The sequence below is a fragment of the Pleurodeles waltl genome, chromosome 7 (genome assembly GCF_031143425.1).
Source record: "Pleurodeles waltl isolate 20211129_DDA chromosome 7, aPleWal1.hap1.20221129, whole genome shotgun sequence".
NCBI lineage: Eukaryota > Metazoa > Chordata > Amphibia > Caudata > Salamandridae > Pleurodeles > Pleurodeles waltl.
In genome coordinates this window covers 1,385,106,775-1,385,129,154 of record NC_090446.1, presented here as the reverse complement: position 1 = coordinate 1,385,129,154, position 22,380 = coordinate 1,385,106,775, and the positions used below count along the sequence as shown (strand labels likewise).

Here is a 22,380-nt window from a genome sequence, read left to right as displayed (position 1 = left end):
TTGGATTTTCATGTTTGGTAAAGTCTATTATGGAAACAGGATATAGTTACATACTCAGAATTGCTACCTTTTGTATTACTGCTATGAAGCTTTCCATGGGATCCTGGTGCAGTCAATAGTGTACTCTCATTAACTGCTGGTCTCTCAGGGCCACAAATACTACTGCAACCCCACTGAATAACCAATTTACTTCTTTAGGTTCACAAATAAACTCATCGCCCAGCCACTGGATTATCTTCAACAGTGATTACAACCTTTATGGACTAGTAACTAAAAAGAAAAGAAACAAATATGATAAATGTCCAAAACAGACGCAGAAGGCTCTAACACCTTCTCTGGAATACGCATAGACTAGGAGCTACATTTTCTATAACACTGAACTAATATCACTGTTAAACTATAAGGTGGTGCTCAAGTTGACTGCAGGTTATTTGGTCCTAGGACAAACCTCAATAACAATTCAAAAAACATTTTATTATAACAATACAATCTCCACAGGATAAAATGGCAAAACTGCACATTACAATGTTTCAAAAACGCATCGCATTGAAATTGTCAATAGGAAACTGGCTGTATATGGCACCTTCACTCTTTATAAGAAACACAATCAGTGTCCACAATTTACAAGCTATGTGGGCTTGATTCAGTTATAGAAACAATGCCTTTTGGGTCGAGAGTATCAGGTGGGTCTATGAGAGCACACATTAATTCTGGTTATGCATCAACATCTTCCTCAACCTTCGGTCAGTTGTAACCCCGGACCTATGTGGCTGCTAGGGATTTGGGGAGCACCTTTGACAATGGCTGGACTTACATGAGGGTGACTATGCACTGAATGGGTTTTGGTCCCAGGTTTTGTCAGGGTTCATTGGCTGAGTTATTTTACTTCTAGCCGATGGCTAGAGTTTGAACAGGGAACATAATTATTGAACCATGCATAGGGGGACAGACAGGGCTAACCTTGTCCACAGTATTATTTGTGTAGGCAAGTGGAACCGTTGGCCTGTCATCTTTGGGGATCCCTTGGACCGTGGAACATTTGGACAGGACAGTGAATACAACCCGTGTAGTCTCAAAGCAGATTATATGCTGCTTTATCGACAGAATCCGAAGCATTCAGTGTCCCTGCTGTTGGAGTTAACGACGATTTTGCTGAGGTGTCGAGGCCATGGACCAACGGAGAATAATCAAAACTATTCCAACTGGGTGGACTGGGACGTGACGGAGTGCCTTTGCCAGAGGGACTTGGACTCGGCTGGAAGCAAGAGGTGTTCCGGTACTTGGGGATATGACCCGAGGCCGGAAGAACAATATATTCTGAATGTAGGAACAGTGATAGATGGGATGAGGAGGTCTGCTGACTTCTACAAAGCGCTCCCGCTGTCTATCATGGAGAGGGTTGCCTGACGAAAATGGTTTTTTTTTGCCACACTGCCTGTATGTCCTGCAAAATGTGATGTGCCTGGTGCCAGGGTCGATCTTTTTCCGAATGGATAGGCTGCTGATGGGCCTTCTTTGGGCGGGCAAGAGAAAGCGGGTGCGCGTGTCCAAAAACTCCCATTGACAGAAGGTTGGTTGCAGCTGCCAGACTTGTTCCTGGATTATGCCGTAAGGCACTAGCTGAATGAAGACACGGCAGACACGCACGGCCTATTCACGCTCCCTGAGGTGGACTTACCGACAGATTTCCCCTTGTTGATCTGGCAATAGGTGACCGTGTGGGAAAAGGTAGTTAACAAAGTCTTCCAAAGGGCCCCCTTGGCGGAGGATCTCCCCCGTGGGAGTTGCAGCCATTTAATAATATAAAGAAACATTGAGTGCGGTATGGCACGAGGGAGGCTGCACGAAGTTCAGGGATATGTACTTTATTGACCGTTTCGTGTCCTTTGCCCAGGCCCAATAGCAGTTTGGTGTGGGACCAGGACAATTGATCATGTTTGCTAGGATGGCACACACTGCGCAAGTGATCTGGCCTTCATTCCCTGCCAGGCCACAGGAACATGTCATGGTGAAACAACTGCTGGTACTGGTCGGATGTAGATGGTTGATAACCCACCGGCATCCTGCCTTAGTGACATATTGGGGGGCGAGGGTGCAAAGACACTGACCATGTCCAGGAGCGATCGGATGGGAATTGCACCAATGATTTAACAATGACAGACTGGGAAAATGCTTTCACACAAAATAAAAAAAATGTGGGCCAATGCACGACTCATGCTTATACACTTCCATTATTTACATAGAACCTACCTAACCCCACAGAAGCTTACTAAAATATATCCGGAGCCGCCAGTGGCATGTGCCTGATGCGGGCAAGTTGCAGCGGACATCTTACACGACTTGGGGATGCTCCCGTATAGTGGAATTCGGGAGAGGTGTACTACTGCACTTGGCACAGATTGTGGGGCTGGCATTGGAGGGTTCGGTTAAACTGCGTCTCTTCGGCAGACAAAGATGGAGGCCAGGGTGTTTGTGTAGGAGGCTGGACTGGCTTGTAGTGAGTACCAAGGGGTACTTGCACCTTGCACCAGGCCCAGGTATCCCTTATTAGTGTAAAGGATGTCTAGCAGCTTAGGCTGATAGATAATGGTAGCTTAGCAGAGCAGCTTAGGCTGAACTAGGAGACGAGTGAAGCTCCTACAGTACCACTAGTGTCATATGCACAATATCATAAGAAAACACAATACACAGATATACTAAAAATAAAGGTACTTTATTTTTATGACAATATGCCAAAAGTATCTCAGTGAGTACCCTCCGTATGAGGATAGCAAATATACACAAGATATATGTACACAATACCAAAAATATGCAGTATAGTATTAGAAAACAGTGCAAACAATGTATAGTTACAATAGGATGCAATGGGGACACATAGGGATAGGGGCAACACAAACCATATAGTCCAAAAGTGGAATGCGAACCACGAATGGACCCCAAACCTATGTGACCTTGTAGAGGGTCACTGGGACTGTAAGAAAACAGTGAGGGTTAGAAAAATAGCCCACCCCAAGACCCTGAAAAGTGAGTGCAAAGTGCACTAAAGTTCCCCAAAGAGCACAGAAGTCGTGATAGGGGAATTCTGCAGGAAAGACCAAAACCAGCAATGCAACAACAATGGATTTCCAGACGAGGGTACCTGTGGAACAAGGGGACCAAGTCCAAAAGTCACGACCAAGTCTAAAGTGGGCAGATGCCCAGGAAATGCCAGCTGTGGGTGCAAAGAAGTTGCTACTGGACAGTAGAAGCTGAGGATTCTGCAGGAACGACAAGGGCTAGAAACTTCCCCTTTGGAGGATGGATGTCCCACGCCGTGGAGAGTCGTGCAGAAGTGTTTTCCTGAAGAAAGACCGCAAACAAGCCTTGCTAGCTGCAAGTCGTGCGGTTAGGGTTTTTGGATGCTGCTGTGGCCCAGGAGGGACCAGGATGTCGCCAATTGCGTCAGGGGACAGAGGGGGCGCCCAGCAGGACATGGAGCTCTCTCAGAAGCAGGCAGCACCCGCAGAAGTGTCGGAACAGGCACTACAAAGAGGAGTGAAACGGTGCTCACCCGAAGTTGCACAAAGGAGTCCCACGCCGCCGGAGGACAACTCAGGAGGTCGTGCAATGCAGGTTAGAGTGCCGTGGACCCAGGCTTGGCTGTGCACAAAGGATTTCCGCCGGAAGTGCACAGAGGCCGGAGTAGCTGCAAAAGACGCGGTTCCCAGCAATGCAGTCTGGTGTGGGGAGGCAAGGACTTACCTCCACCAAACTTGGACTGAAGAGTCACTGGACTGTGGGAGTCACTTGGACAGTGTTGCTGGATTCAAGGGACCTCGCTCGTCGTGCTGAGAGGAGACCCAGAGGACCGGTGATGCAGTTCTTTGGTGCCTGCGGTAGCAGGGGGAAGATTCCGTCGACCCACGGGAGATTTCTTCAGAGCTTCTAGTGCAGAGAGGAGGCAGACTACCCCCACAGCATGCACCACCAGGAAAACAGTAGAGAAGGCGGCAGGATCAGCGTTACAGAGTTGCAGTAGTCGTCTTCGCTACTTTGTTGCTGTTTTTGCAGGCTTCCAGCATGGTCAGCAGTCGATTCCTTGGCAGAAGGTGAAGAGAGAGATGCAGAGGAACTCTGATGAGCTCTTGCATTCGTTATCTAAGGCATTCTCCAAAGCAGAGACCCTAAAGAGCCAGAAAAGAGGGTTTGGCTACTTAGGAGAGAGGATAGGCTAGCAACACCTGAAGGAGCCTATCAGAAGGAGTCTCTGACACCTTTTTCCAAAGGGAGAGGGTGTAACACCCTCTCTCTGAGGAAGTCCTTTGTTCTGCCTTCCTGGGCCAAGCCTGGCTGGACCCCAGGAGGGCAGAAACCTGTCTGAGGGGTTGGCAGTAGCAGCAGCTGCAGTGAAACCCCTGAAAAGGCAGTTTGGCAGTACCCGGGTCTGTGCTACAGACCCGTGGGATCATGGGATTGTGCCAACAATGCCAGGATGGCATAGAGGGGGCAATTCCATGATCTTAGACATGTTACATGGCCATATTCGGAGTTACCATTGTGAAGCTACACATAGGTAGTGACCTATATGTAGTGCACGCGTGTAATGGTGTCCCCGCACTCACAAAGTCCGGGGAATTGGCCCTGAACAATGTGGGGGCACCCTGGCTAGTGCCAGGGTGCCCTCACACTAAGTAACGTAGCACCCAACCTTTACCAGGTAAAGGTTAGACATATAGGTGACTTATAAGTTACTTAAGTGCAGTGTAAAATGGCTGTGAAATAACGTGGACGTTATTTCACTCAGGCTGCAGTGGCAGGCCTGTGTAAGAATTGTCAGAGCTCCCTATGGGTGGCAAAAGAAATGCTGCAGCCCATAGGGATCTCCTGGAACCCCAATACCCTGGGTACCTTAGTACCATATACTAGGGAATTATAAGGGTGTTCCAGTATGCCAATGTAAATTGGTAAAATTGGTCACTAGCCTGTTAGTGACAATTTGAAAGAAATGAGAGAGCATAACCACTGAGGTTCTGATTAGCAGAGCCTCAGTGAGACAGTTAGTCATAACACAGGTAACACATAGAGGGCACACTTATGAGCACTGGGGCCCTGGCTGGCAGGGTCCCAGTGACACATACAACTAAAACAACATATATACAGTGAAATATGGGGGTAACATGCCAGGCAAGATGGTACTTTCCTACAGTTTGCATTGGGATTAGGGCTGGTGAGGCGCCAAATAGACATACACTGAGTGGCAGCACGACCTTCGGTGGTGGTAGCGTGCAATAAGTATTTAACGGAATGGAAAGGCGGGATGAGGCAGTGGAGGAAGACTTGGTAACCTGGAGTGAAATGATTATTAAGATGACAACTACCAAATGGCAGACCTTTGTGAAAAATGGGGAGGCTGGGGGAAGAGACAGGGGTGGAGATCAGGAAACCATGAGATCTGGGAGCAATATCTCATGAGCATTGTGACCAGTGCAATGTGACTTGAATTTGAATAAACATTTCTGTATATGTAGCGCCCATTTTTCTATTGTTCATAAAAACCAAAATTTCAATAAAATATTTAAAAAACTAAATAAATAACTGTAGGAAAGTAACCTCTTTTTTGGTATGGTTCCCCCATTTTCTGCCTGTTATCAGTATGTTTGATTCTGTCTACTGGGATCCTGCAAACCAGGACCCCAGTAGTTTTGCTCTCTCCCCTAAATTAGGACATAGGATTCCAGTGGGAAGGGAATATCTTTGGTGGGTTGTGTTCCTACCCCTATTTAGCCCCGCTTACCTTCTGCACAGTCAACCGCCATGCCTGCTGACCATCAGAACAAAACATTCTCAGCCACATGTGTCACTGAGATGTGCCATCATAATACCCTACCTGTTTTCAGTTCCATTTGACTTCTGTTCTGCTAGTCTTCATCCATGTCTCCTAGAAGTCCCATTCTTGCCCTCTGTGCCTTAGATCCTTTCAATAAGCCTACTTTAGGCTTGTTGGATTTAAGTCCTGATGGCTATTAGTCCTGCTAACATTCAATTTCTCTTGCTACCAGACATAAACCCTCCCTGGCTACCCTTTCACCTAACTGCGGCTTCATTCAACATAACAGTGGATTGCCTTTACCCACTTCAAGCTCAGGAATGTTTACTTTTGCAATACTTTTATGATATGGTGTGGGTTTCCCTCTGCTCTAACAGGTGCCAACATATAAATAACACCAAAGTGCCCGTTCATTCAAATCCATCATGTACCTTCTGTTATGTTCTGCAGAGAGCGAGAAAGTTGGCTAAAGGGAGGGAAGACATTTAAATCAGAAATAACCACTCTTGAAAAAAGAGCCTTAAGAACAGGTATCTATAACTTATTCCTAATCTTCAAACCTTGTGTCTGCATTGCCCCTGCACTCTCTGTATTTTAACTGCAAATGCACGTTGCCATAACTCTTTCTCTGCTCCAATCTGCTGTTGCAAATATTTTACGTTATATCTGAATGTTACCATGGTATGATGCTGAATGAGATGGTAGTGCTTGCACAGGTTTGTTCTCCAGACAGTGATTGAGGCAGAGCAGGAGATGTGTACTCACTGTGACAGGGTCTTGAGAGTTTTCATCGAACAGCTGCATCCCATCAAAAGAGTGAGACAGAGCATACGAGTCATGGGTATATACCAGATAGAGACGTGAATCTTTAGGAGAACTGTGGAATGAAAAGAAAGATGTTAAATTTCCTTCCAGTTATGCCATGGCAGTGGCCCAGGACCAATCTGCATGAGCTTCTTTTTAGCAGTAGAATATAGGTCACCAGCAGTGTGAGCTCATTACCAGTAATGCGTTGTTAGTGCTACTGAATACCAACTGTACAGACTGTCTGCCATTAGTGTCCTGTGACAGCTCAGGTGTGAGCTTTCTCTTAGAAATGGCTAAACAAGGGCTGTAGAGCCACGAAGGTAAGGTTCCTCCCAGCAATACCCAGTCAGTTCTACATGGCCACAGAAGCAAAAGCTTCTTCCTAACTTTGTCCATCAGTGCTAAGGATCCCTCTCCCCATTGTTACTTTGTACCTAGTAATGCCCCATAAATATTAATAAACAGCAACTGTTCTGTCATCACATGTATGAGCCTCCACCTAGGAATACCTCATCAGTGCTACCTAAGCAAAGTCGAATGGTATGCATGTATTCCAGTAGTAACTTACCAATCCAAATGTACTTCTGCAATAAAAGCTTCCTCTCAACAGTGAATTTTCTGTTTGATTAGTCTCCAGAAACTATAAACTCCTCCAAGGTGCTCCTTCTAAAAGGACCTTGTCACTGCTCTGCCTGTCAATGATTAACATTCTTAGCAATATATTTCCTCCCCCAAGCAGTGAGGCATCAAGATGTAAGAACCCAACACTATCCTGTTCCTCCCATTATCTAGATTATCAGCATTAACCCACCACTATTCTTAAATAGATGACTCCAGAACTTACATTGCCAATACAACATATTTGGAAAGAGCCTTCAGCAGAGCATTTGTTCCACGGTGATGGAAGTGAAGAGCCTGCATGGAGACACCCTCTCTTGTGATGAAGATGAGATAGGACCAGCCCAGGCCTGGCTTGCTCTTGCGGATGGACTTGAGCTCATTTACATTGAGAGAGAAGGCCCATTTGCCCTTAGTACACGGCTTTGCTGCTGGTGCTAGAAGTAAAACAGTGAGATGGTCAATCTCTCCACTAACATACAGAAATAATTTTGCATTAGCTTCCTGGTACACAGATAGACAACATCAGCGAGCCACAGTACTACAGCATATAATTTAACCAAGGAATGTGTTAAAATTGTGGTTGACATATTGTGCTGAACATACTGAGGTAACAATGCCATGAAGAAACATAGGTGAGACAGGGAATCTTATCAAGAATGTGAAGAATGAAGGAGAAGCATTCTGGTGATACTATCGAGAAACAGATTCCTACTGTTCATGCTTAGTTTTTCTATCCAATCCTATGTGTGCCACTTTTTTCCTATATGAGCTTCCACTAAACCAATTTAAATACTTGAAGACTTTGGGAGAACAGATCTCTGATTTTCATTCTAAATCATGAACTGACCACTCCAAGTCTCACAAGTGGCTGTCATCAACGCCAATACAGGGGAGCAAACAGCTTCTGGACATAGTCTTCCAAATAATTAGGAGCCATTGTAGCAACTGGACCAACAGGACCATCTCAGGTTCTATGCCTCAAATGTGTCTTTGGAGCAGTGCTGCAGAATTTCAGAGACTGGGGCACACTTCTTGCAGACTTCCTTGAATCTCCAACCTGAGATTAGATCAGCCATATGACCCTAAGTTGTGAAACCATCTGAACCAGAAATGCAGAATTTGCTAGCTTATACTTTCGTTTAGCAATATTAATCATGAGAGCTTTATATGTTTGATATGTTCTAGATATGTTCTAGTGCCACTGTATGATCTAACTGGAAGCACTACACTGAGGACTATCTGCCATAGCATCTTCTGCCATATACTACTTCACTCTGTTGGCGGCACAATAAAATGAGAGGCTTCCAGAGCAAACCATGTTAAAAATCGACCCGCCAAACGTACCCACCCACAAGACCCCTGCCAACCACCAGCCTGAGGTCATAAACCTGCAGAGCAACAAGATTCTGCATGTAAGGATCCATTGTTATCAGTGCATGAATATGCATTATGCCTGGGAGTGTGCTATCCATGTCACAGTATACTATGCATTTCTATGATGAGAAATACCCCTAGAGGCAAACAGTATTTGTATTCTGTTTCAAGACAGACAATGTGTTGCACAGCTTTGCAGCACAGCCCCGCCCCACATGGCAACCAAAGTACTCTTTGTGTGTTATTTATTACAAGCCATTGGCTGTGCATTTTCAGAACAGACACTATTTTAAGTCAAGTCACCATATCACGTTTAGGGGCCATCTTCATTTTAAGAGACAGTTTATGCCTTTCACAAACTGCAACTATATTGTTACACATTTGTTAATTAAGTGAATTTTATATTTTAAAAAGTTCTCACAATCCTGATTGGCCCTTTAGGGAAAGCATCACTGAGGGCCTGATTTAGATTTTGGTGTATTTCTTAAAACATTACTGGCACAGTAATTCGCACTGCGTTCTCCCACTGCATTCTTATTTCAAAGAGAGAGAAAAAGTCTTGCATATACTCAGGGCAAAACAGAGAATAGAGACAGAAACAGATCCAGCAATACACTGCATACTAAAAGGCACACTCTGGGTAATACACCATGTACTGTAGAAAAATGTTAGCGTATCGCATACTGTCGTAGGGCTCTCACCATACAGATGAGACTGCTGGTTTTGGGCAGCAGCACAACAAGCGTGTGGGGGGCTGCGTCAATCCCACACCGTTTGGCTGCTGTCAGCCTAACATTTTTGGCTAGCTAGCAGTACCTCAACCACACCTAGAAAGTAAAGGTGATTTGTGGCAGCTTAACACATGACACTCTGATTCCTCAGGAAAGTTGTGGTAGAATAGATCTTATCCCTTTCTCTCATTTGCACAAGGTCTTATACATGTAAGAAACAAAGAGAAATGCAGGACAGGTTTCAATATATTTTATAGAAACAACTGCATTTTATGTAGAAAATCATATGAGCTGTGAAAAATGAACCACAAAACGATTATTAAAGTGACCAAGAGGGTGAAACAAATAAAAAGTCCCAGCATCCTGTCACACTCGTGAATCTAAATCCCTATCCACATTTCTAGCTTCTACATGAGAGCATAGCAGTGATGGCCCTTCTCTTCATGTAGTAGTATCTGAATGAAAGTCCTGGCCCCATACCTGAATTATAAGATGGGTTAGTTTGCCTGTTGTCTGCTGGCAGTCCTCCCAAGCAGCTGGAGCCATGAAGCCAAGATCAGCAGAGCTGCGATGACATGATACAGCATAAGATGAATGGCTGGAATGTCCCCTCTACCCTAATTGTGCCAGTGTGGTGTTTCTATAATAAAACGTGTTGTTTTAAAAGAACTGGCATGATGTGATAATACGTCTTTTCTGTATAAGGTGGATAGGCAATGCTTGATAGATTATCATATACAGCCTCGAACAGGACACAAGATGAGAATGTCATGCAAAAGGATATAATAACAATCCTGCGTGGAAAGACAACTGATAAAAAATAATAAAACATCACTGCTAAAATGAAGCCATGCTAAATTAATAAAAAGAATAAATGAAAATGAACTAGGTAAAGGTGAACACAAGCCGAAGCTAAAATAAGAGTGACCGAGCAACAAAGTAAAATGGACCCACGACAGTACTGAAGTATGAAATCATCAATACAAAGTAGAAACTCCTAGGGCATCACATGTATACATGTGAATGGCAATGCACATCCTAATTGCAGACACATGAGACGTAACACACCACTATATTAAAAAGCACACCAAGGACTATACACTACCTACTGCAAGCCACACTGAGGACAGTAAACTGCTGATATGGAGATACCCCCTACTAAAAGAGACATCTCAAGCAATAAACGCCTACTAAGATATACACCAAGAGCAATACAGCACCAACAACAAAGCAGGCGAACAGCAGTATTGCCCCTTCTGGGATATGCACCAGCACCTCTACAGCACATACTGCAAGGTAAAATCTGCCTACTAACATCAGCACGAACGACAATACAGCAACCTCTGGGGGACACCACCTACTAATTTATACTCCAAAGGTTATGCACTATTGTAGCTGAAACCACTCCATAACTAGTAATTGCAGTGTTGTTTTCATTGAATAAGAACAACAACAAAAATCTATACATTGGTTTGGATGCCAGCCAGCGTAACCTGTCTTAATTCAGTTTAAACGCTGCTCTCCTTTAATCCTATACTACGCTTTCTTTATCTGTTCTTATCATTAATAATCTTAGGGAGACCTATTAACTCCATAGTCATCTACTTTCACCTGTGCCTTTATTATGTTGATTATGACACCTACACTAATTTGATGATGGCCTTCCACGCCCACTTTTTCCCTTTTTGATTGTGTCTGCGTTTCATTTTTTTCATTCAGACAACAGAAATACAAAGGTGTGCCATGCCGGTTGTGGTCCGTCTAAAAGGAAGGATGTAAGGAAATGCCTCCTTGGCATGGTTGCCCCCTGACTTTTTGCCTTTGCTGATGCTATGTTTACAATTGAAAGTGTGCTGAGGCCTGCTAACCAGGCCCCAGCACCAGTGTTCTTTCCCTAGCCTGTACTTTTGTATCCACAATTGGCAGACCCTGGCATCCAGATAAGTCCCTTGTAACTGGTACTTCTAGTACCAAGGGCCCTGATGCCAAGGAAGGTCTCTAAGGGCTGCAGCATGTCTTATGCCACCCTGGAGACCTCTCACTCAGCACAGACACACTGCTTGCCAGCTTGTGTGTGCTAGTGAGGACAAAACGAGTAAGTCGACATGGCACTCCCCTCAGGGTGCCATGCCAGCCTCTCACTGCCTATGCAGTATAGGTAAGCCACCCCTCTAGCAGGCCTTACAGCCCTAAGGCAGGGTGCACTATACCATAGGTGAGGGTACCAGTGCATGAGCATGGTACCCCTACAGTGTCTAAACAAAACCTTAGACATTGTAAGTGCAGGGTAGCCATAAGAGTATATGGTCTGGGAGTCTGTCAAACACGAACTCCACAGCACCATAATGGCTACACTGAAAACTGGGAAGTTTGGTATCAAACTTCTCAGCACAATAAATGCACACTGATGCCAGTGTACATTTTATTATAAAATACACCCCAGAGGGCACCTTAGAGGTGCCCCCTGAAACTTAACCGACTATCTGTGTAGGCTGACTAGTTTTAGCAGCCTGCCACAAACCGAGACATGTTGCTGGCCCCATGGGGAGAGTGCCTTTGTCACTCTGAGGCCAGTAACAAAGCCTGCACTGGGTGGAGATGCTAACACCTCCCCCAGGCAGGAATTGTCACACCTGGCGGTGAGCCTCAAAGGCTCACCTCCTTTGTGCCAACCCAGCAGGACACTCCAGCTAGTGGAGTTGCCCGCCCCCTCCGGCCAGGCCCCACTTTTGGCGGCAAGGCCGGAGAAAATAATGAGAAAAACGAGGAGGAGTCACTGGCCAGTCAGGACAGCCCCTAAGGTGTCCTGAGCTGAAGTGACTCTAACTTTTAGAAATCCTCCATCTTGCAGATGGAGGATTCCCCCAATAGGGTTAGGATTGTGACCCCCTCCCCTTGGGAGGAGGCACAAAGAGGGTGTACCCACCCTCAGGGCTAGTAGCCATTGGCTACTAACCCCCCAGACCTAAACACGCCCTTAAATTTAGTATTTAAGGGCTACCCTGAACCCTAGAAAATTAGATTCCTGCAACTACAAGAAGAAGGACTGCCTAGCTGAAAAACCCCTGCAGAGGAAGACCAGAAGACGACAACTGCCTTGGCTCCAGAAACTCACCGGCCTGTCTCCTGCCTTCCAAAGATCCTGCTCCAGCGACGCCTTCCAAAGGGACCAGCGACCTCGACATCCTCTGAGGACTGCCCCTGCTTCGAAAAGACAAGAAACTCCCGAGGACAGCGGACCTGCTCCAAGAAAAGCTGCAACTTTGTTTCCAGCAGCTTTAAAGAACCCTGCAAGCTCCCCGCAAGAAGCGTGAGACTTGCAACACTGCACCCGGCGACCCCGACTCGGCTGGTGGCAATCCAACACTTCAGGAGGGACCCCAGGACTACTCTAAGACTGTGAGTACAAAAACCTGTCCCCCCTGAGCCCCCACAGCGCCGCCTGCAGAGGGAATCCCGAGGCTTCCCCTGACCGCGACTCTTTGAATCCTAAGTCCCGACGCCTGGGAGAGACCCTGCACCCGCAGCCCCCAGGACCTGAAGGACCGGACTTTCACTGGAGGAGTGACCCCCAGGAGTCCCTCTCCCTCGACCAAGTGGAGGTTTCCCCGAGGAACCCCCCCCTTGCCTGCCTGCAGCGCTGAAGAGATCCCTAGATCTCCCATTGACTTCCATTACAAACCTGACGCTTGTTTCTACACTGCACCCGGCCGCCCCCGCGCTGCTGAGGGTGAAATTTCTGTGTGGGCTTGTGTCCCCCCCGGTGCCCTACAAAACCCCCCTGGTCTGCCCTCCGAAGACGCGGGTACTTACCTGCAAGCAGACCGGAACCGGGGCACCCCCTTCTCTCCATTCTAGCCTATGTGTTTTGGGCACCACTTTGAACTCTGCACCTGACCGGCCCTGAGCTGCTGGTGTGGTAACTTTGGGGTTGCTCTGAACCCCCAACGGTGGGCTACCTTGGACCAAGAACTAAGCCCTGTAAGTGTCTTACTTACCTGGTTAACCTAACAAATACTTACCTCCCCTAGGAACTGTGAAAATTGCACTAAGTGTCCACTTTTAAAACAGCTATTTGTGAATAACTTGAAAAGTATACATGCAATTTTGATGATTTGAAGTTCCTAAAGTACTTACCTGCAATACCTTTCGAATGAGATATTACATGTAGAATTTGAACCTGTGGTTCTTAAAATAAACTAAGAAAAGATATTTTTCTATATAAAAACCTATTGGCTGGATTTGTCTCTGAGTGTGTGTACCTCATTTATTGTCTATGTGTATGTACAACAAATGCTTAACACTACTCCTTGGATAAGCCTACTGCTCGACCACACTACCACAAAAATAGAGCATTAGTATTATCTCTTTTACCACTATTTTACCTCTAAGGGGAACCCTTGGACTCTGTGCATGCTATTCCTTACTTTGAAATAGCACATACAGAGCCAACTTCCTACATTGGTGGATCAGCGGTGGAGTACAAGACTTTGCATTTGCTGGACTACTCAGCCAATACCTGATCACACGACAAATTCCAAAATTGTCATTAGAAATTCATTTTTGCAATTTGAAATTTTTCTAAATTCTTAAAAGTCCTGCTAGGGCCTTGTGTGTTAAGTCCCTGTTTAGCATTGTCTTTTAGAGTTTAAAAGTTTGTTAAAAGTTTGAAATTAGATTCTAGAAACAGTTTTAGATTCTTAAAAAAGTATTCCAACTCTTAGCAGAATAATGTCTGATACAGAGATGCAGGTGGTGGAACTCGACACCACACCTTACCTCCATCTTAAGATGAGGGAGCTAAGGTCTCTCTGTAATATAAAGAAAATAACCATTGGCTCCAGACCTACCAAAATTCAGCTCCAGGAGCTGTTGGCAGAGTTTGAAAAAGCCAACCCCTCTGATGATGACATCACAGAGGAAGAAATTAGTGACTTGGAGGCCAATGTCCCTCCTCCAGTCCTAAATAGGGAGAACAGGACCCCTCAAGTCCTGTCTCCAACTGTGTTAGTCAGAAATAGTGAGTCCCTCACAGGAGGGTCCCACATTTCTGAAATCACTGAGGATGCTCTCAGTGAAGATGACCTCCTGTTAGCCAGGATGGCCAGAAGATTGGCTTTAGAGAGACAGCTCCTAGCCATAGAAAGGGAAAGACAAGAGATGGGCCTAGGACCCATCAATGGTGGCAGCAATATAAATAGGGTCAGAGATTCTCCTGACATGTTAAAAATCCCCAAAGGGATTGTGACAAAATATGAAGATGGTGATGACATCACCAAATGGTTCACAGCTTTTGAGAGGGCTTGTGTAACCAGAAAAGTGAACAGATCTCACTGGGGTGCTCTCCTTTGGGAAATGTTCACTGGAAAGTGTAGGGATAGACTCCTCACACTCTCTGGAAAAGATGCAGAATCTTATGACCTCATGAAGGGTACCCTGATTGAGGGCTTTGGATTCTCCACTGAGGAGTACAGGATTAGGTTCAGGGGGGCTCAAAAATCCTCGAGCCAGACCTGGGTTGACTTTGTTGACTACTCAGTGAAAACACTAGATGGTTGGATTCAAAGCAGTGGTGTAAGTAATTATGATGGGCTGTACAATTTATTTGTGAAAGAACACCTGTTAAGTAATTGTTTCAATGATAAACTGCATCAGCATCTGGTAGACCTAGGACCAATTTCTCCCCAAGAATTGGGAAAGAAGGCGGACCATTGGGTCAAGACAAGGGTGTCCAAGACTTCAAAAGGGGGTGACCAAAAGAAAGGGGTCACAAAGACTCCCCAGGGGAAGGGTGATGAGACAACCAAAACTAAAAATAGTAAAGAGTCTTCTACAGGCCCCCAAAAACCTGCACAGGAGGGTGGGCCCAGAGCCTCTTCACAAAACAATGGGTACAAGGGTAAAAACTTTGATCCCAAAAAGGCCTGGTGTCATAGCTGTAAACAGCATGGACACCAAACTGGAGACAAGGCCTGTCCCAAGAAAGGTTCCACTCCAAACTCCCATCCAGGTAACACTGGTATGGCTAGTCTCCAAGTGGGATCAACAGTGTGCCCAGAGCAAATCAGGGTCCACACTGAAGCTACTCTAGTTTCTGAGGGTGGGGTGGATTTAGCCACACTAGCTGTCTGGCCGCCTAACATGCAAAAATACAGACAGCAACTCTTAATTAATGGGACTAGAATAGAGGGCCTGAGGGATACAGGTGCCAGTGTCACCATGGTGACAGAGAAACTGGTTTCCCCTGGCCAATACCTGACTGGAAAAACTTACACAGTCACCAACGCTGACAATCAGAGAAAAGTACATCCCATGGCAATGGTTACTTTAGAATGGGGAGGGGTCAATGGCCTGAAACAGGTGGTGGTCTCCTCAAATATCCCAGTGGACTGTCTGCTTGGAAATGACCTGGAGTCCTCAGCATGGGCTGAGGTAGAACTAAAAACCCATGCAGCAATGCTGGGTATCCCTGAACTGGTGTGTGTGAAAACAAGAGCACAATGCAAGGCACAGGGTGAACAAGTAGAGCTGGAGTCTGGAAGAATGGCCCAGCCTACCAAGAGAACAGGAAAGTCAGTTGGGAAACCAACTGCAACACAGCAAAAGAAAGGGAACCTCTCTTCTCAGGAAGAAGTTCTGCCCTCTGAGGGAACTGAGCCTTTGGAGCTTGAACCTTATCAGGTTGAGCTCTTAGGCCCAGGGGGACCCTCAAGGGAGGAGCTGTGTAAGGGACAAGAAACCTGTCCCTCTCTTGAAGGCCTTAGGCAGCAAGCTGCTGAAGAGTCCAAAGGCAAGAAAAATGGAACACATAGGGTCTATTGGGAAGATGGGCTCCTGTACACTGAGGCCAGAGACCCCAAACCTGGTGCCACTAGGAGAGTGGTAGTGCCTCAGCTGTTCAGGAAGTTCATCCTAACATTGGCCCATGACATTCCCCTTGCTGGACATTTGGGACAAACCAAGACGTGGGAGAGGTTAGTCAACCACTTCTACTGGCCCAATATGTCCAACATGGTTAAGGAGTTTTGCCTCTCCTGCCCCACCTGTCAAGCCAGTGGTAAGACAGGTGGGCATCCAAAGGCCCCCCTCATTCCACTTCCAGTGGTGGGGGTTCCCTTTGAAAGAGTGGGTGTGGACATAGTTGGTCCACTAGAACCTCCCACAGCCTCAGGAAATATGTATATCCTGGTAGTAGTGGATCATGCTACCAGGTATCCTGAAGCTATTCCCCTTAGGTCGACTACTGCCCCTGCAGTAGCCAAGGCCCTCATTGGTATCTTTACCAGAGTGGGTTTCCCTAAGGAGGTGGTGTCTGACAGAGGTACCAACTTCATGTCAGCATACCTAAAACACATGTGGAATGAGTGTGGAGTGACTTATAAATTCACTACACCATACCATCCACAAACTAATGGCTTGGTTGAGAGATTCAACAAGACATTAAAAGGCATGATCATGGGGCTCCCAGAAAAACTCAAAAGGAGATGGGATGTCCTCTTGCCATGTCTGCTTTTCGCTTACAGAGAGGTGCCACAGAAGGGAGTAGGATTCTCACCCTTTGAACTTCTGTTTGGACATCCTGTAAGGGGACCACTTGCCCTTGTTAAAGAAGGCTGGGAGAGACCTCTCCATGAGCCTAAACAGGACATAGTGGACTATGTACTTGGCCTTCGCTCTAGGATGGCAGAGTACATGGAAAAGGCAACCAAAAACCTTGAGGCCAGCCAACAGCTCCAGAAGTTTTGGTATGACCAAAAGGCTGCACTGGTTGAGTTCCAACCAGGGCAGAAAGTCTGGGTTCTGGAGCCTGTGGCTCCCAGGGCACTCCAGGACAAATGGAGTGGCCCTTACCCAGTGCTAGAAAGGAAGAGTCAGGTCACCTACCTGGTGGACCTAGGCACAAGCAGGAGCCCCAAGAGGGTGATCCATGTGAACCGCCTTAAGCTCTTCCATGACAGGGCTGATGTGAATCTGTTGATGGTAACAGATGAGGATCAGGAGGCAGAGAGTGAACCTCTCCCTGATCTTCTGTCATCAGACCCAAAAGATGGCTCAGTAGATGGAGTGATCTACTCAGACACCCTCTCTGGCCAACAGCAAGCTGATTGTAGGAGAGTCCTACAACAGTTTCCTGAACTCTTCTCCTTAACCCCTGGTCAGACACACCTGTGTACCCATGATGTGGACACAGGAGACAGCATGCCTGTCAAAAACAAAATCTTTAGACAGTCTGACCATGTTAAGGAAAGCATCAAGGTGGAAGTCCACAAGATGCTGGAATTGGGAGTAATTGAGCGCTCTGACAGCCCCTGGGCTAGCCCAGTGGTCTTAGTCCCCAAACCTCACACCAAAGATGGAAAGAAAGAGATGAGGTTTTGTGTGGACTACAGAGGACTCAATTCTGTCACCAAGACAGATGCTCATCCAATTCCAAGAGCTGATGAGCTCATAGACAAATTAGGTGCTGCCAAATTCTTAAGTACCTTTGACTTGACAGCAGGGTACTGGCAAATAAAAATGGCACCTGGAGCAAAAGAGAAAACAGCATTCTCCACACCTGATGGGCATTATCAGTTTACTGTTATGCCCTTTGGTTTAAAGAATGCCCCTGCCACCTTCCAAAGGTTGGTGAATCAAGTCCTTGCTGGCTTGGAGTCCTTTAGCACAGCTTATCTTGATGATATTGCTGTCTTTAGCTCCACCTGGCAGGATCACCTGGTCCACCTGAAGAAGGTTTTGAAGGCTCTGCAATCTGCAGGCCTCTCTATCAAGGCATCCAAATGCCAGATAGGGCAGGGAACTGTGGTTTACTTGGGCCACCTTGTAGGTGGAGGCCAAGTTCAGCCACTCCAACCCAAGATCCAGACTATTCTGGACTGGGTAGCTCCAAAAACCCAGACTCAAGTCAGGGCATTCCTTGGCTTGACTGGGTATTACAGGAGGTTTGTGAAGGGATATGGATCCATTGTGACAGCCCTCACTGAACTCACCTCCAAGAAAATGCCCAAGAAAGTGAACTGGACTGTGGAATGCCAACAGGCCTTTGACACCCTGAAACAGGCAATGTGCTCAGCACCAGTTCTAAAAGCTCCAGATTATTCTAAGCAGTTCATTGTGCAGACTGATGCCTCTGAACATGGGATAGGGGCAGTTTTGTCCCAAACAAATGATGATGGCCTTGACCAGCCTGTTGCTTTCATTAGCAGGAGGTTACTCCCCAGGGAGCAGCGTTGGAGTGCCATTGAGAGGGAGGCCTTTGCTGTGGTTTGGTCCCTGAAGAAGCTGAGACCATACCTCTTTGGGACTCACTTCCTAGTTCAAACTGACCACAGACCTCTCAAATGGCTGATGCAAATGAAAGGTGAAAATCCTAAACTGTTGAGGTGGTCCATCTCCCTACAGGGAATGGACTTTATAGTGGAACACAGACCTGGGACTGCCCATGCCAATGCAGATGGCCTTTCCAGGTTCTTCCACTTAGAAAATGAAGACTCTCTTGGGAAAGGTTAGTCTCATCCTCTTTCGTTTGGGGGGGGGTTGTGTAAGGAAATGCCTCCTTGGCATGGTTGCCCCCTGACTTTTTGCCTTTGCTGATGCTATGTTTACAATTGAAAGTGTGCTGAGGCCTGCTAACCAGGCCCCAGCACCAGTGTTCTTTCCCTAACCTGTACTTTTGTATCCACAATTGGCAGACCCTGGCATCCAGATAAGTCCCTTGTAACTGGTACTTCTAGTACCAAGGGCCCTGATGCCAAGGAAGGTCTCTAAGGGCTGCAGCATGTCTTATGCCACCCTGGAGACCTCTCACTCAGCACAGACACACTGCTTGCCAGCTTGTGTGTGCTAGTGAGGACAAAACGAGTAAGTCGACATGGCACTCCCCTCAGGGTGCCATGCCAGCCTCTCACTGCCTATGCAGTATAGGTAAGCCACCCCTCTAGCAGGCCTTACAGCCCTAAGGCAGGGTGCACTATACCATAGGTGAGGGTACCAGTGCATGAGCATGGTACCCCTACAGTGTCTAAACAAAACCTTAGACATTGTAAGTGCAGGGTAGCCATAAGAGTATATGGTCTGGGAGTCTGTCAAACACGAACTCCACAGCACCATAATGGCTACACTGAAAACTGGGAAGTTTGGTATCAAACTTCTCAGCACAATAAATGCACACTGATGCCAGTGTACATTTTATTATAAAATACACCCCAGAGGGCACCTTAGAGGTGCCCCCTGAAACTTAACCGACTATCTGTGTAGGCTGACTAGTTTTAGCAGCCTGCCACAAACCGAGACATGTTGCTGGCCCCATGGGGAGAGTGCCTTTGTCACTCTGAGGCCAGTAACAAAGCCTGCACTGGGTGGAGATGCTAACACCTCCCCAGGCAGGAATTGTCACACCTGGCGGTGAGCCTCAAAGGCTCACCTCCTTTGTGCCAACCCAGCAGGACACTCCAGCTAGTGGAGTTGCCCGCCCCCTCCGGCCAGGCCCCACTTTTGGCGGCAAGGCCGGAGAAAATAATGAGAAAAACAAGGAGGAGTCACTGGCCAGTCAGGACAGCCCCTAAGGTGTCCTGAGCTGAAGTGACTCTAACTTTTAGAAATCCTCCATCTTGCAGATGGAGGATTCCCCCAATAGGGTTAGGATTGTGACCCCCTCCCCTTGGGAGGAGGCACAAAGAGGGTGTACCCACCCTCAGGGCTAGTAGCCATTGGCTACTAACCCCCCAGACCTAAACACGCCCTTAAATTTAGTATTTAAGGGCTACCCTGAACCCTAGAAAATTAGATTCCTGCAACTACAAGAAGAAGGACTGCCTAGCTGAAAAACCCCTGCAGAGGAAGACCAGAAGACGACAACTGCCTTGGCTCCAGAAACTCACCGGCCTGTCTCCTGCCTTCCAAAGATCCTGCTCCAGCGACGCCTTCCAAAGGGACCAGCGACCTCGACATCCTCTGAGGACTGCCCCTGCTTCGAAAAGACAAGAAACTCCAGAGGACAGCGGACCTGCTCCAAGAAAAGCTGCAACTTTGTTTCCAGCAGCTTTAAAGAACCCTGCAAGCTCCCCGCAAGAAGCGTGAGACTTGCAACACTGCACCCGGCGACCCCGACTCGGCTGGTGGCGATCCAACACTTCAGGAGGGACCCCAGGACTACTCTAAGACTGTGAGTACAAAAACCTGTCCCCCCTGAGCCCCCACAGCGCCGCCTGCAGAGGGAATCCCGAGGCTTCCCCTGACCGCGACTCTTTGAATCCTAAGTCCCGACGCCTGGGAGAGACCCTGCACCCGCAGCCCCCAGGACCTGAAGGACCGGACTTTCACTGGAGGAGTGACCCCCAGGAGTCCCTCTCCCTCGACCAAGTGGAGGTTTCCCCGAGGAACCCCCCCCTTGCCTGCCTGCAGCGCTGAAGAGATCCCTAGATCTCCCATTGACTTCCATTACAAACCCGACGCTTGTTTCTACACTGCACCCGGCCGCCCCCGCGCTGCTGAGGGTGAAATTTCTGTGTGGGCTTGTGTCCCCCCCGGTGCCCTACAAAACCCCCCTGGTCTGCCCTCCGAAGACGCGGTGTAGGAAGTTGGCTCTGTATGCACTATTTCAAAGTAAGGAATAGTATGCACAGAGTCCAAGGGTTCCCCTTAGAGGTAAGATAGTGGCAAAAAGAGATAATACTAATGCTCTATTTTGAGGTAGTGTGGTCGAGCAATAGGCTTATCCAAGGAGTAGTGTTAAGCATTTGTTGTACATACACATAGACAATAAATGAGGTACACACACTCAGAGACAAATCCAGCCAATAGGTTTTTATATAGAAAAATATCTTTTCTTAGTTTATTTTAAGAACCACAGGTTCAAATTCTACATGTAATATCTCATTCGAAAGGTATTGCAGGTAAGTACTTTAGGAACTTCAAATCATCAAAATTGCATGTATACTTTTCAAGTTATTCACAAATAGCTGTTTTAAAAGTGGACACTTAGTGCAATTTTCACAGTTCCTAGGGGAGGTAAGTATTTGTTAGGTTAACCAGGTAAGTAAGACACTTCCAGGGCTTAGTTCTTGGTCCAAGGTAGCCCACCGTTGGGGGTTCAGAGCAACCCCAAAGTCACCACACCAGCAGCTCAGGGCCGGTCAGGTGCAGAGTTCAAAGTGGTGCCCAAAACACATAGGCTAGAATGGAGAGAAGGGGGTGCCCCGGTTCCGGTCTGCTTGCAGGTAAGTACCCGCGTCTTCGGAGGGCAGACCAGGGGGGTTTTGTAGGGCACCGGGGGGGACACAAGCCCACACAGAAATTTCACCCTCAGCAGCGCGGGGGCGGCCGGGTGCAGTGTAGAAACAAGCGTCGGGTTTGTAATGGAAGTCAATGGGAGATCTAGGGATCTCTTCAGCGCTGCAGGCAGGCAAGGGGGGGGTTCCTCGGGGAAACCTCCACTTGATCAAGGGAGAGGGACTCCTGGGGGTCACTCCTCCAGTGAAAGTCCGGTCCTTCAGGTCCCGGGGGCTGCGGGTGCAGGGTCTCTCCCAGGTGTCGGGACTTAGGATTCAAAGAGTCGCGGTCAGGGGAAGCCTCGGGATTCCCTCTGCAGGCGGCGCTGTGGGGGCCAGGGGGGACAGGTTTTTGTACTCACAGTCTTAGAGTAGTCCTGGGGTCCCTCCTGAGGTGTTGGATCGCCACCAGCCGAGTCGGGGTCGCCGGGTGCAGTGTTGCAAGTCTCACGCTTCTTGCGGGGAGCTTGCAGGGTTCTTTAAAGCTGCTGGAAACAAAGTTGCAGCTTTTCTTGGAGCAGGTCCGCTGTCCTCGGGAGTTTCTTGTCTTTTCGAAGCCGGGGCAGTCCTCAGAGGATGTCGAGGTCGCTGGTCCCTTTGGAAGGCGTCGCTGGAGCAGGATCTTTGGAAGGCAGGAGACAGGCCGGTGAGTTTCTGGAGCCAAGGCAGTTGTCGTCTTCTGGTCTTCCTCTGCAGGGGTTTTCAGCTAGGCAGTCCTTCTTCTTGTAGTTGCAGGAATCTAATTTTCTAGGGTTCAGGGTAGCCCTTAAAT

The 22,380-nt window shown here is 47.4% G+C and overlaps 1 protein-coding gene across 3 annotated transcripts in view; it reads right to left on the bottom strand.

Moving 5' to 3' along the window:
* The window catches only part of TBC1D17 (TBC1 domain family member 17), a 416,105-nt gene that overhangs the window by 261,457 nt on the left and 132,268 nt on the right, over positions 1-22,380 (bottom strand). For all 3 annotated transcript variants that reach the window (XM_069200945.1, XM_069200946.1, XM_069200947.1), the window contains 2 exons: positions 7,458-7,668; positions 6,572-6,683 (listed from right to left, as the gene is read on the bottom strand). In XM_069200945.1, coding sequence (XP_069057046.1) covers positions 6,572-6,683; positions 7,458-7,668 — 323 coding nt within the window. The remainder of the gene's footprint in view (positions 1-6,571; positions 6,684-7,457; positions 7,669-22,380) is intronic.